General features: G+C 43.4%; 1 protein-coding gene across 1 annotated transcript; it reads right to left on the minus strand.

Moving 5' to 3' along the window:
• Positions 1-3,603: 3,603 nt before the first annotated feature.
• On the minus strand, positions 3,604-7,279 carry LOC123072135 (F-box/kelch-repeat protein At1g67480). Its single transcript, XM_044495688.1, has 4 exons — positions 7,025-7,279; positions 5,645-5,708; positions 4,711-5,558; positions 3,604-4,499 (listed from the first exon to the last, which is right to left on the minus strand). Exons 3-4 carry the CDS (start codon positions 5,235-5,237, stop codon positions 3,872-3,874), a joined length of 1,155 nt encoding a protein of 384 aa, XP_044351623.1. The 5' UTR covers positions 5,238-5,558; positions 5,645-5,708; positions 7,025-7,279; the 3' UTR covers positions 3,604-3,871.
• Positions 7,280-13,628: the final 6,349 nt, after the last annotated feature.

Below are 13,628 nucleotides of genomic sequence, written 5' to 3' on the forward strand. Positions count from 1 at the left end.
CACATTCCGAAGGACGATTTTAGATTTTGGAGCCTGGCAATTTTCACCTTTTTCCGGTTAATGTAGCGCGGCAATTCCTTTCAACCAACATGGCAAATTCTGAAAGGCAATTCTCACTTTAGAACATGGCAAGTCACTACAATTTAATCTTTTTCGTATGGCAATTCTAAGGCTTTCGTTAGGAGTAATTTTTTTGAGCGAATGAAACATGCGTTCGTTTCTCTATGCCTGGGGAACCATCGTTAACTCAGGTTACCCCCTGAGTTAGCACCATATGTATATTGGCAACACGTTGTAAGATTGAAGTGGGGAAATTGAGATGCCTCCTCCGCTTTAATCTTTAGAACTTTTCATGAGATTAGGCCAAGAGTCCTTATAAATTAGGTCAATATGAACACAAACCTAAAATTCTGTTATCCTATATAATACCTACAATAATTCTACAAACCAAAGGCGGCCTAAGTTTTTATGGGCGAATGACATACACAGGAAACAATCCCATAAGAAAATTATATGGGAATCCTATAAAAAAAATCCTAATGAGCCTTAACTATTTCAAAAGGTTTCGAAAAGTTTGCAAAAATGTTCACAATAAATATGTCTAAAACCCCTAAAGGTTCATATCAAAATTTAAAATAATCGTATAAAAAGGGGGGAAAACTGAACAAATCTGTAGTTGATTAGTGTCATTTTGCTTTTATCTTTTTACACTATTCATGCTAGATTTGAGGAGCAAGATTGTAATTTTGCAGGAAGAAAAACTCATTTGCACTTGTCACCCGAAAAGCTAGTCAATAGGTCAAACTACAGCCATCGCTAGTGTTTCTGCTGCCTCCCACCGCGCAGCCACCGACCTGCCTCATTTCGTGTGGCCTTAGGGCCATAGAGATCTGGTGGATCTCGGTCATTGTCGGTGGGAGGGCTCTGTTTTTAGGTGTTTCTTTGAGTTCTAATAGGGTTTGTGTCCTGTTACGGAAGGCGAGACGATGCGTGACTTTTTGAAGATGGAATAAGGTTCTCTCCACCTAGTCCCCGCCGTGGTGCTTCTAGCATCGCCGGAAAAGCGTGTGGAGATTTGTTTCCAACGAATCTCGTGGGATTCGGTCGGCATTTGTCTTTGATGGATCCGCTTGGATCCAGTCTTCGTTCGTCCACATTCGTGTGTTTACAGGTTGGATCCTTCTGATCTACGCTTCTCTTCATCGGTGGCGGTTGCTGTTTTGGTGCGTTGGTCCTCTGGGGCCTTAGCATGATGACTTCCGGACTGTCTACTACAACAAGGTTTGCCCCGCTCCGGTGATGGAGGAACGATGACGGGAGCGCGTCTTCAGGTCGCTTATGTGCTTGTAGTCGTCGTTGGGTGGTTTAAGAACCTGGATGTAATTTTTTTACTTTTGATGTTCTTTATACATCGTCTAACCATAGCAGTGATTGTCGATGCCGACTAATGACACCTTAGTGACCGTAAACACGGGGTATGTGTTTTGTACTTCTGTTTGTAACCAACATGTCTTACCAATTTTTTGGTTGTGGCCGAACTTTTGGTCTTCACTTGGATGGTTGCCTACTTTTTAGCACGTCAATGCCTCCTTGCCGGTTCTACTTTATTTTTGCAGCTAAAATTAGCCAACTCTTGGACACATAAAACCATGATCTGAATTTTCGGCACCCAAAATTTTGGTGGGGCAAACTTGGGCTCAAACCAAACACGCTCAGGTATTCCTAGGTCAGTTGACCAAAGTGAATTTCTCACGCAACCCTGGTAGGACCTTTGGGACCGTTTGGATTCGATCCACCGGACACAAGACCAGGACGAATTCCACTGGAATGTGATACAGAGTGGCTGAGTTGGGTTTTTATGTGACTCCAGGCATCAAGTGCTCGCATGCTCTAAGATTCTAGTGGAAATAACAACAGAAATTGAAGTCGAAGATGCAACTCAAAGTTAAAATTATACGCGGTATCTATGTCATGGTGTGGCCTCGGCAAAGGACAACCTTGCTCAATGCAGTTGACAAGGAATAAAAAATTGTTGTTTCTGTCATCATGATGAGACAATTAAATAGCTCTTTTCCAATGCACTTCTATGCCGTCTACAACAAAACTCCAAAACTTCCCCAAAAAATGTATACAACAAAACTCCAAGCCCTTTTCTTTGTAACCCTCAACTTCAAAACTCCAAAATGGACCAAGACCAGCATAAACAATGTGAATTGAATTACTCAAAGAAACTGAACAAGGTGAGTCTTGCTGCTCGTTTGTTGCCTGGGAGAGAGTTTGCTGTCCTAAGGAAAAATGGAGGCCTCGGGGTAATCAATATCATGGTACATAATCAAGCATTAGTTCTAAAGTTCCTTGAATTTTTTTTACAACCATGTTAAACATTCAGTGGGTTAACTTGCTTTGGGAATCATATTACGTTCGGCTCATACCACATGCTGAAAAATCTTGTCGAGATCGCTGTTCAAACTTATGCCAATATTTAGAGGAATTGGTAACTGTGAGGTGGGCAGAGGTACGGATGTTTCTATGTGGCATGACAAGTGGAATGGTTGCATCATTTCTGAACAGTACGCATGCCTATACTCCTACATCAAATCTGAAGATATTTCGGCCTAGAGCTTTTATTCGATAGATGACCCAAGCCTTTTCTTCCTGAAGCTCACGCTGAACATGTAAGGTCTTTTTACAATGCTAGGTGTTCAGGGAGTTGCTTAGAAAATAAACTTGATTTTTCTGGAGCACCGGTGCCTATTTTGTTTAAGAAAGACGCCTAATTAAGTCTCTAACATGTACAAATAAGCACCGGTGCTTAGAGAAACATTGGTTTATTTATCTAAGCACCTTCCCTAAGCGTCATGATTAGCAAACCTTCCATCATTGAGGAGTTTAGTGATTTGGACACTTGGTCATATCCATGGGGATTGAGCTATTAGGCAAAAAAAATTAAAAAATCTATACGTACTGTCACAGAGAAATCACCTGTCAGGCGCCGTTCAAATAGATTTGCAAATCCAAGTTACAAATGAAGCTCAAGGTCTTTATGTTGCTATTACTTGTTGACAGGTTGAACACTAGGAATATGCTCAAAAGAAGACACTATCAGATTGGCAATGAGTTCAGATGTGTCCTATGTGATTTGGGAGCTGAAGAGACTATTGATTGAGCATTTGATATTCAACTGCACTTTCAGTAACAGCTGTTGGATCAGAGTGGGAATCCAGTATACCTCTGGATGATCCAGAATTGAGACAGTGCAAAGGGCTAAACAAAACCATTCTGGAAAACAGTTTTTTGATATCTTCACTATTACTGCTTGGAACATATGGAAGGAGAGGAATAATTACATTTTCAACCACATAAATCCTTCCATTAGAGCATGGTTAGAAAGAACAAAGGCTGATCTCACTTGGCTAAAATATAGAGTATCCTCTGATCTCACGGACAGTGATTTCACCACTTCTTTTCTAAACTCCCTCTAGCTCCTGTTTTGTTTACAAGTCTCTGAACCAATGTGAGGATACATATCCCACACTCATTCTATCAAAAAATTAATATAGCATAGTAGGAGCCTCTCCTACTACTATTTCAAAGTCAAAAAAATAATAATAAAAGAGTATGTAAATTGAAGGTTCTATGATCAAATAGTATTTCAATACAACTGAGAACAGAGTACATTATGGCAAGGTTCGCTGTCAGCAAGCAACCGAATGAACTGAAGCATGAACATTCTATTATTGGGTGGAGCAACAAGCAGATATAAACCCTAGCAAGTAGGATGATAAACCAAACAAAGCCTGATCTTAACTGCGGAAGATGAGGCAGGTAGTAAACTTAGGTATCATCCTACAGTGACCCCCGAGCTAGAGCGTCAGGCTTTGATGGTCACAGTGCACAAGCATAATCCCGATGGCCTGAGCTTAGACGTGCACCATTCAGAGCCTTTTGGCGCGGCAGGATCATACATCAGCGTCTGATACCCGGGTTCTTCCTCCAGTGAGAAGAGCAGCAGCTTCCCATCATGTGTCCCGAGAGAAAAACGCGTGCTGGAACTACCAGTAAGCGGCACTGGGACCTTCTGCCAGGAATTGTCTGCTGGGTCGAAAATCGCCAGAGACCTCTGGTTCTTCCACTCGATGCAGAAGAGCTTCTCACCAAGAACAGCATGAGCCGTGACCATCACACAGCCATTCCTAAATTCACCCCAGGCATGGCTATTTGTATCGTACACGTCAATGAAACGGGAGTTACCAATTGTGAAGCTCGAACGGCCACCCATGACGTACATCTTGCCTTCAAAGCTACACCCAAAGCAACCCCATCTTGGCCTGCGAAGGCCCCCGATCAACGTCCATTTATTTTGTTCTGGGTCATAAACTTCGACACTTGATAAACTATCACCACTGGGACCAAATCCACCAGTGACATATATCACACCGTTGACCTCTGCACACGCGAAGTCGCAACGAGCGACATTCATCTTAGAAAGGGCGGTCCACCTGCGGAATCAGAGGATAAATGAGTTGGTCCAACATTCGGTAAAATGTTGAGGACTTGAGTATTGTTCTGTATTTGAACACTGTACATATCACCAAGTCACTATTGTTAATTCATTCACATTATTTGAAAACAAAAGGTCAAACTTTAAAGTTTGTCAGACTAATAATGGACTTTCTTTTTCTGATGCACGAGGATCCACAAGATACATACCTGTTGAGGAAACAATCATACTGGTAAACCTCATCAGAAACACATTCCTTGCCATGGTCAGCAGCATAGCCAGCAATGACGATGAGCTTCCCATCAAGGACAACCACACCAAACCCAGCTTTGGTTGGTCCAGGCATAGGCGGAAGAGGGGTGTTCTTTTGCCCCTGACATCCCAAAATCTCCCAATGAGAAGTCTTTGCTCGAGAATCAGCGGTCAGGACGTACACACACTCGTCAAGCTTCCGAACCTCTTTCCTTACAGCAATTAATTCTTTGCTCTCTAGGAATGACATCCACCTCTTGGATACTCCACCCATGACAGGGAAATGAGTTCGAGGAACAAGGGCAAGACATATCTTTGCCAGGTCTTCTGGCAAGCCAGGGATTAAAGCACAGTATTGATCGCAATCCCCTTGTGGCGCAAAGCAGAAGGAAAGTTGCCTTGTTGGGGACTTGAGCAGCATTGTAGCACGGAGGAATGACTGTGGTTGAACAAACTGTTCCCGTGTACCAACGATTGTAACCATTGCACTCAATGTTTGCCTCCCCTTCTTAGCCAATAGTACTGAAAACCTTTGGCTTACTTATGAACCTTAGTAGATACTATAAATAGCAATGGCTCGAATGGAACGATTCGTGGAATCCGTCTCCTATGGGAATGGTAAGAGACAAGGGTTTGAATGATGCTGAAATGATGTTCTTCAACTTTGATGTCTCTGTTTTAGTTATTCTTGCTGTATCGGCCATCCGATGAGAATTTTTGGAATTGTTTTCCCTGATTGAATCAGCACTTGTCTCCTTATTGATGAAGTAGAAACCGTTTCCTCCCTTGCGCATTGCCTTAATATCTATATCCACAGAGCATAAATATTAAAATATCAGCTGAATTTGCAGTCAAAGTTGCTAGGAACAAATAGATGTAAGATATACACACCTTTGGCCATATAATCGTTTTACTATTAGCCAGCAGTAGTGTCCATCTCTGCGAGTCTAATTGCCTGCAGTCAGCATACAAAACGATTTAGCACCAAGTAGGAACTGTAGAAGCAATCCTGTGATACTGTTTGGGCAACTCCAAAGTAACACCAGTAAAACAACATAACAGAATATTCATTACAGCAGCTTTGTTTAATATTAGTCACTAGAGAACAGAAAGGAACACAAGCTGTCAAACTCCGCCTTTTAACAACAGAAGCAGTTTTGCTATGACACCCACAGTGTGAGGAGGGTCTCCAATTTTAAAATTGATGTGAACATGTTAATGCTGTCATGATCTTCACATGAGCAATTGCTTAGAACACATATGCTCTGCAGGTGAAATGGACATCTAATTATAGGAACAAGAAATTCCTGAGGTTCGGCACTACCAACAGACAGAGCAAATATAGACGAGGCCATCGTCGTGTACGGTAAACAAGTACTCCCTCCGTAAACAAATATAAGAGCGTTTAGATTACTAAAGTAGTGATCCAAACGCTCTTATATTAGTTTACAGAGGGAGTAGCTGTTTCTAGCATGAGAGGAACTACGGATCAGTTATAACTCATAAGGTCCTGTAGCAGAAATCATGTCGAAATGATTATTGCTGGAACCAATTACTGTGTATAACAAGCTAGAAAAGCCATCTTTGCAAGCAGCTGAAGCAAGTTATTGCGACGAACCAATTCAGCTTACAAATAATACCATGATAGGAGCAGAACTGATCCATATGTGATTTCATATAATGAACTGAAACCCAGTCCCCTCAAAGAAGATAACCTTCTTAACATGGACTAGCCAAACAAAACTGAACTTTGACACAGTAGGTTCCAAAATGGTCAAGTTGGAACCAATCTGAATCATGGATGGATGAACAAATCATCTGTCATGAAGTAATTCTCAAGAGTCAACAGCTAGAGGACACCACAGGTCGAAGCCCAGCTTACCAAAGATTCAACTCTACTCTGAACAAGTTGGCCATTAAAATAAGGACCATGGCCTCCAGGAAAACTGGAGCTGCTGACTTCAGATCTACTTCAAATTTAGACGACAGCACAGAGGTAATTCACCATTGAGAACATATAAATGGACATGGGGATCTGAGACTGGACTATGACAGCAAACTGAAATCTCGGCCCAGGAATTAATGCCGGAGCCAATCGGACAAGCAGAAATTGGGGGCGAGAAGGCTGAGATTGCCCCTATAAAAATCTCAGCTTTTTTGCAGGGAAACAAGGCAAGGTTTCCCGAATCCGAGCTTGTCGATTCTGCGCCGGAGCGGGAGGTGTGCAGGCAGATCAAACAGTGGATTCGAGCAAGAGGGATGTACTACTACCTGAAATGGAAAAAGGAGGCCAATCCGACGAATCCCAAGCTGCGGAAGGATCAGCGGCAGCGGCAGCAGCTGCAGATTGGGCAGACGAGGAAATCGGAGGGGATGATTGGGGAGGCGGTGGGTGGAACCGTGTGAGACTCAGACTAGGGCTTGGTACAAAAGGTTTCTTTATATGGGGTGTGTAGGCAGGATGGGGATGACGCGCTTGTGGAAGGAAGCTCACAGTCACAGAGCGGGGTGAACTCGGACAGTGAAAGATGCGATTCTACTGCTGGCTGTTCCTCGCTAGCTTTTTGGTTCCATCGCTCTCTGCGTCGGCAATTGTGGATAAATATTCGCAAAGCTCACATGGTCCGTTAAAACGTGGCGTGTACTGATTTGCAGTATATAGTAGAACTTCCTCCGTTCACAAATATTAGCTCGGCCCTAAATTACTTGTCTTAGATATTTTTTTCTAGATACAGACACTAAAACGTGTCTAGATATATCTGTGTCTAGACAAATCTAAGACAAAAAATTCAGGACCGAGGAAGTATAAGATTTTCTAATATTTCTTTAAATCGAAAACATATAGACACATTTTAGTGTGCTTATTTACTCATTTTAGTCTGTATATTGTTTATATTGAAATATTCAAAACATCTTATATTTGTGAATGGAGTGAGTACAACATAAGGTTGTGGAATACAATATGCAGTATAGGGTTCTCTGCAGGACAAAGAGTGTCTCCGAATTGTACTCTCCAAATGTCCGCGGATGCTTCCTGTCCGTTCTTGAACACCGATAGCGGAGCCGGTCATCCAACCACATGCATAATTGTCGGCCTAATTTCAAACGGAGTAGGACAAACAAGAACGGAATTCATGCAAAACGGACGACATTAATTGAATTTCTAAATATTTTACAACCAAAAGGACGGAATTTAGTGAAGTTCAACTAAACCTGACGAAATTTAAACTAAACTACGCGAGGTACTGGATGGTGTCATGGTACGCATGGCAGCCTTGGCTAGAGACAACTCCATCGTGATCCTTCCAGCGGCATACGGCCACGTACAGGTCATGGCAGCCCTGATCGATCGCCACTGGGCTCGCGGCGCAGACGGTTGACTGCCTCTACCGTATGGTGCAGGTGCTCGGACGCGTCATCCTGGCGGCTCTGGACGCCCGCAGACGTTGCCCCAGCATACCGGCCCCCGTCCATGGTGAGGGCATGGACAGCACGCTCGGACTCAACTATTCCTATATATTTTGAAGAGTTGGTCGTTGATCCGGCGACGACATTGGGCGAACGTCTACGCGGCAGTCCGAAATGGGTCCTCGGCCCATGCCAACATGAGGCTTGGGTCATCAAGACGTCTAAATTCGTGAGTGCGGCCGTATGCGCTGGTCCTAGCTCATGACTTGTGGTTACTTTGTCTCTTTATTCTTCATTTGATATACCATTTTGTTTTGCTTAAGTTTTTACTTATTGTTGTTATCATCTTTACTAGAAACTTGACTCACCTTGCTTTAACAATTGTTAGGCCCACATTTATATTTCGTAGTTGCCTAAAATTCCTAATAAGGAATTATTTAATATGCTCATCTCTTGTAGGTCCATCTCGATCCTTTCACCAGCCTTGATGGTTGCCTTATATATATGTGAAGGAAATATGCCCTAGAGGCAATAATAAAGTTATTATTTATTTCCTCATATCATGATAAATGTTTATTATTCATGCTAGAATTGTATTAACCGGAAACATGATACATGTGTGAATACATAGACAAACATATAGTCACTAGTATGCCTTTACTTGACTAGCTCATTAATCAAAGATGGTTATGTTTCCTAACCATAGACATGTGTTGTCATTTGATTAATGGGATCACATCATTAGGAGAATGATGTGATTGACATGACCCATTCCGTTAGCCTAACACTTGATCGTTTAGTATATTGCTATTGCTTTCTTCATGACTTATACATGTTCCTGTAACTATGAGATTATGCAACTCCCGTTTACCGGAGGAACACTTTGGGTACTACCAAACGTCACAACGTAACTGGGTGATTATAAAGGAGTACTACAGGTGTCTCCGAAGGTACATGTTGAGTTGGCGTATTTCGAGATTAGGTTTTGTCACTCCGATTGTCGGAGAGGTATCTCTGGGCCCTCTAGATAATGCACATCACTATAAGCCTTGCAAGCAATGTGACCAATGAGTTGGTTACGGGATGACGCATTACGTAACGAGTAAAGAGACTTGCCGGTAACGAGATTGAACTAGGTATTGGATACCGACGATCAAATCTCGGGCAAGTAACATACCGATGACAAAGGGAACAACGTATGTTGTTATGCTGTTTGACCGATAAAGATCTTCGTAGAATATGTAGGAACCAATATGGGCATCCAGGTTCCGCAATTGGTTATTGACCGAGAATAGTTCTAGGTCATGTCTACATAGTTCTCGAACCCGTAGGGTCCACACGCTTAACGTTACGATGACAGTTTTATTATGAGTTTATAAGTTTTGATGTACCGAAGTTTGTTCGGAGTCCCGGATGTGATCACGGACATGACGAGGAGTCTCGAAATGGTCGAGACATAAAGATTGATATATTGGACGACTATATTCGGACACCGGAAGTGTTCCGGGTGATTTCGGAGAAAACCGGAGTGCCGGAGGGTTACCGGAACCCCCCGGGAGAGTTAATGGGCCACATGGGCCTTGGTGGGAAGAGAGAGGGGCGGCCAGGGTGGGCCGCGCGCCCCCTCTCCCTCTGGTCCAAATTGGACTAGGAGGGGGGGCGGCCCCCCCTCTTTCCTTCCCCCTCCCCCCCTTCCTTTCCCCCTCCTAGTAGGAGTAGGAAAGGGGGAGTCCTACTCCTACTAGGAGGAGGACTCCTCCTCCTTGGCGCGCCCCAAGGGGCCGGCCGGCCTCCCCCCTTGCTCCTTTATATACAGGGGCAGGGGGCACCCTAGGACACACAAGTTGATCTATGGATCGTTCCTTAGCCGTGTGCGGTGCCCCCCTCCACCATATTCCACCTCGGTCATATCGTCGCGGAGTTTAGGCGAAGCCCTGCGCCGGTAGAGCATCATCATCGTCACCACGCCGTCGTGCTGACGGAACTCATCCCCGAAGCTTTGCTGGATCGGAGCCCGGGGATCGTCATCGAGCTGAACGTGTGCTGAACTCGGAGGTGCCGTACGTTCGGTACTTGGATCGGTCGGATCGTGAAGACGTACGACTACATCAACCGCGTTGTCATAACGCTTCCGCTTACGGTCTACGAGGGTACGTGGACAACACTCTCCCCTCTCGTTGCTATGCCATCACCATGATCTTGCGTGTACGTAGGAATTTTTTTGAAATTACTACGTTCCCCAACAGTGGCATCCGAGCCAGGTTTTATGCGTAGATGTCATATGCACGAGTAGAACACAAGTGAGTTGTGGGCGATACAAGTCATACTGCTTACCAGCATGTCATACTTTAGTTCAGCGGTATTGTGAGATGAAGCGGCCCGGACCGACATTACGCGTACGCTTACGCGAGACTGGTTTCACCGTTACGAGCACTCTTGCTTAAAGGTGGCTGGCGGGTGTCTGTCTCTCTCACTTTAGCTGAATCGAGTGTGGCTACGCCCGGTCCTTGTGAAGGTTAAAACATCATTAACTTGACGAACTATCGTTGTGGTTTTGATGCGTAGGTAAGAACGGTTCTTGCTAAGCCCGTAGCAGCCACGTAAAATTTGCAACAACAAAGTAGAGGACGTCTAACTTGTTTTTGCAGGGCATGTTGTGATGTGATATGCTCAAGACGTGATGCTATATTTTATTGTATGAGATGATCATGTTTTGTAACCGAAGTTATCGGCAACTGGCAGGAGCCATATGGTTGTCGCTTTATTGTATGAAATGCAAACACCCTATAATTGCTTTACTTTATCACTAAGCGGTAGAGATAGTCGTAGAAGCAATAGATGGCGTAACGACAACGATGCTACGATGGAGATCAAGGTGTCGCGCCGGTGACGATGGTGATCACGACGGTGCTTCGAAGATGGAGATCACAAGCACAAGATGATGATGGCCATATCATATCACTTATATTGATTGCATGTGATGTTTATCCTTTATGCATCTTATCTTGCTTTGATTGACGGTAGCATTTTAAGATGATCTCTCACTAATTATCAAGAAGTGTTCTCCCTGAGTATGCACCATTGCGAAAGTTCTTCGTGCTGAGACACCACGTGATGATCGGGTGTGATAGGCTCTACGTTCAAATACAACGGGTGCAAAACAGTTGCACAAGCGGAATACTCGGGTTAAACTTGACGAGCCTAGCATATACAGATATGGCCTCGGAACACGGAGACCGAAAGGTCGAGCGTGAATCATATAGTAGATATGATCAACATAATGATGTTCACCATTGAAACTACTCCATCTCACGTGATGATCGGACATGGTTTAGTTGATTTGGATCACGTGATCACTTAGATGACTAGAGAGATGTCTGTCTAAGTGGGAGTTCTTAAGTAATATGATTAATTGAACTTAAATTTATCATGAACTTAGTACCTGATAGTATTTTACTTGTCTATGTTTGTTGTAGATAGATGGCTCGTGCTGTTGTTCCGTTGAATTTTAATGCGTTCCTTGAGAAAGCAAAGTTGAAAGATGATGGTAGCAATTACACGGACTGGGTCCGTAACCTGAGGATTATCCTCATTGCTGCACAGAAGAATTACGTCCTGGAAGCACCGCTGGGTGCCAGGCCTGCTGCTGATGCAACTGACGACGTTAAGAACGTCTGGCAGAGCAAAGCTGATGACTACTCGATAGTTCAGTGTGCCATGCTTTACGGCTTAGAACCGGGTCTTCAACGACGTTTTGAACGTCATGGGGCATATGAGATGTTCCAGGAGTTGAAGTTAATATTTCAAGCAAATGCCCGGATTGAGAGATATGAAGTCTCCAATAAGTTCTATAGCTGCAAGATGGAAGAGAATAGTTCTGTCAGTGAACACATACTCAAAATGTCTGGGTATAATAATCACTTGATTCAACTGGGAGTTAATCTTCCTGATGATAGTGTCATTGACAGAATTCTCCAATCACTGCCACCAAGCTACAAGAGCTTCGTGATGAACTATAATATGCAAGGGATGGACAAGACTATTCCCGAGCTCTTCGCAATGCTAAAAGCCGCGGAGGTAGAAATCAAGAAGGAGCATCAAGTGTTGATGGTTAACAAGACCACCAGTTTCAAGAAAAAGGGCAAAGGGAAGAAGAAGGGGAACTTCAAGAAGAACAGCAAACAAGTTGCTGCTCAAGAGAAGAAACCCAAGTCTGGACCAAAGCCTGAAACTGAGTGCTTCTACTGCAAGCAGACTGGGCACTGGAAGCGGAACTGCCCCAAGTATTTGGCGGATAAGAAGGATGGCAAAGTGAACAAAGGTATATGTGATATACATGTTATTGATGTGTACCTTACTAATGCTCGCAGTAGTACCTGGGTATTTGATACTGGTTCTGTTGCTAATATTTGCAACTCGAAACAGGGACTACGGATTAAGCGAAGATTGGCTAAGGACGAGGTGACGATGCGCGTGGGAAATGGTTCCAAAGTCGATGTGATCGCGGTCGGCACGCTACCTCTACATCTACCATCGGGATTAGTTTTAGACCTAAATAATTGTTATTTGGTGCCAGCGTTAAGCATGAACATTATATCTGGATCTTGTTTGATGCGAGACGGTTATTCATTTAAATCAGAGAATAATGGTTGTTCTATTTATATGAGTAATATCTTTTATGGTCATGCACCCTTGAAGAGTGGTCTATTTTTATTGAATCTCGATAGTAGTGATACACATATTCATAGTGTTGAAACCAAAAGATGCAGAGTTGATAATGATAGTGCAACTTATTTATGGCACTGCCGTTTAGGTCATATCGGTGTAAAGCGCATGAAGAAACTCCATACTGATGGGCTTTTGGAATCACTTGATTATGAATCACTTGGTACTTGCGAACCGTGCCTTATGGGCAAGATGACTAAAACGCCGTTCTCCGGAACTATGGAGCGAGCAACTGATTTGTTGGAAATCATACATACTGATGTTTGTGGGCCAATGAATGTTGAAGCTCGCGGCGGGTATCGTTATTTTCTCACCTTCACAGATGACTTGAGCAGATATGGGTATATCTACTTGATGAAACACAAGTCTGAAACATTTGAAAAGTTCAAAGAATTTCAGAGTGAAGTGGAAAATCATCGTAACAAGAAAATAAAGTTTCTACGATCTGATCGTGGAGGAGAATATTTGAGTTACGAGTTTGGTTTACATTTGAAACAATGCGGAATAGTTTCGCAACTCACGCCACCCGGAACACCACAACGAAATGGTGTGTCCGAACGTCGTAATCGTACTTTACTAGATATGGTGCGATCTATGATGTCTCTTACTGATTTACCGCTATCGTTTTGGGGTTATGCTTTAGAGACGGCCGCATTCACGTTAAATAGGGCACCATCAAAATCCGTTGAGACGACGCCTTATGAACTGTGGTTTGGCAAGAAACCAAAGTTGTCGTTTCTTA

The sequence above is a fragment of the Triticum aestivum genome, chromosome 3B (assembly GCF_018294505.1).
Source record: "Triticum aestivum cultivar Chinese Spring chromosome 3B, IWGSC CS RefSeq v2.1, whole genome shotgun sequence".
Taxonomy (NCBI): Eukaryota; Viridiplantae; Streptophyta; class Magnoliopsida; order Poales; family Poaceae; genus Triticum; species Triticum aestivum.

Excerpts from the sequence above, each read along its gene's own strand:
- LOC123072135 (XM_044495688.1), bottom strand. The coding sequence starts at position 5,237 with ATGGTTACAATCGTTGGTACACGGGAACAGTTTGTTCAACCACAGTCA. Across the intron at positions 4,500-4,710 it reads TATGATTGTTTCCTCAACAG|GTGGACCGCCCTTTCTAAGA; the intron begins GTATGTATCTTG and ends CTGATTCCGCAG.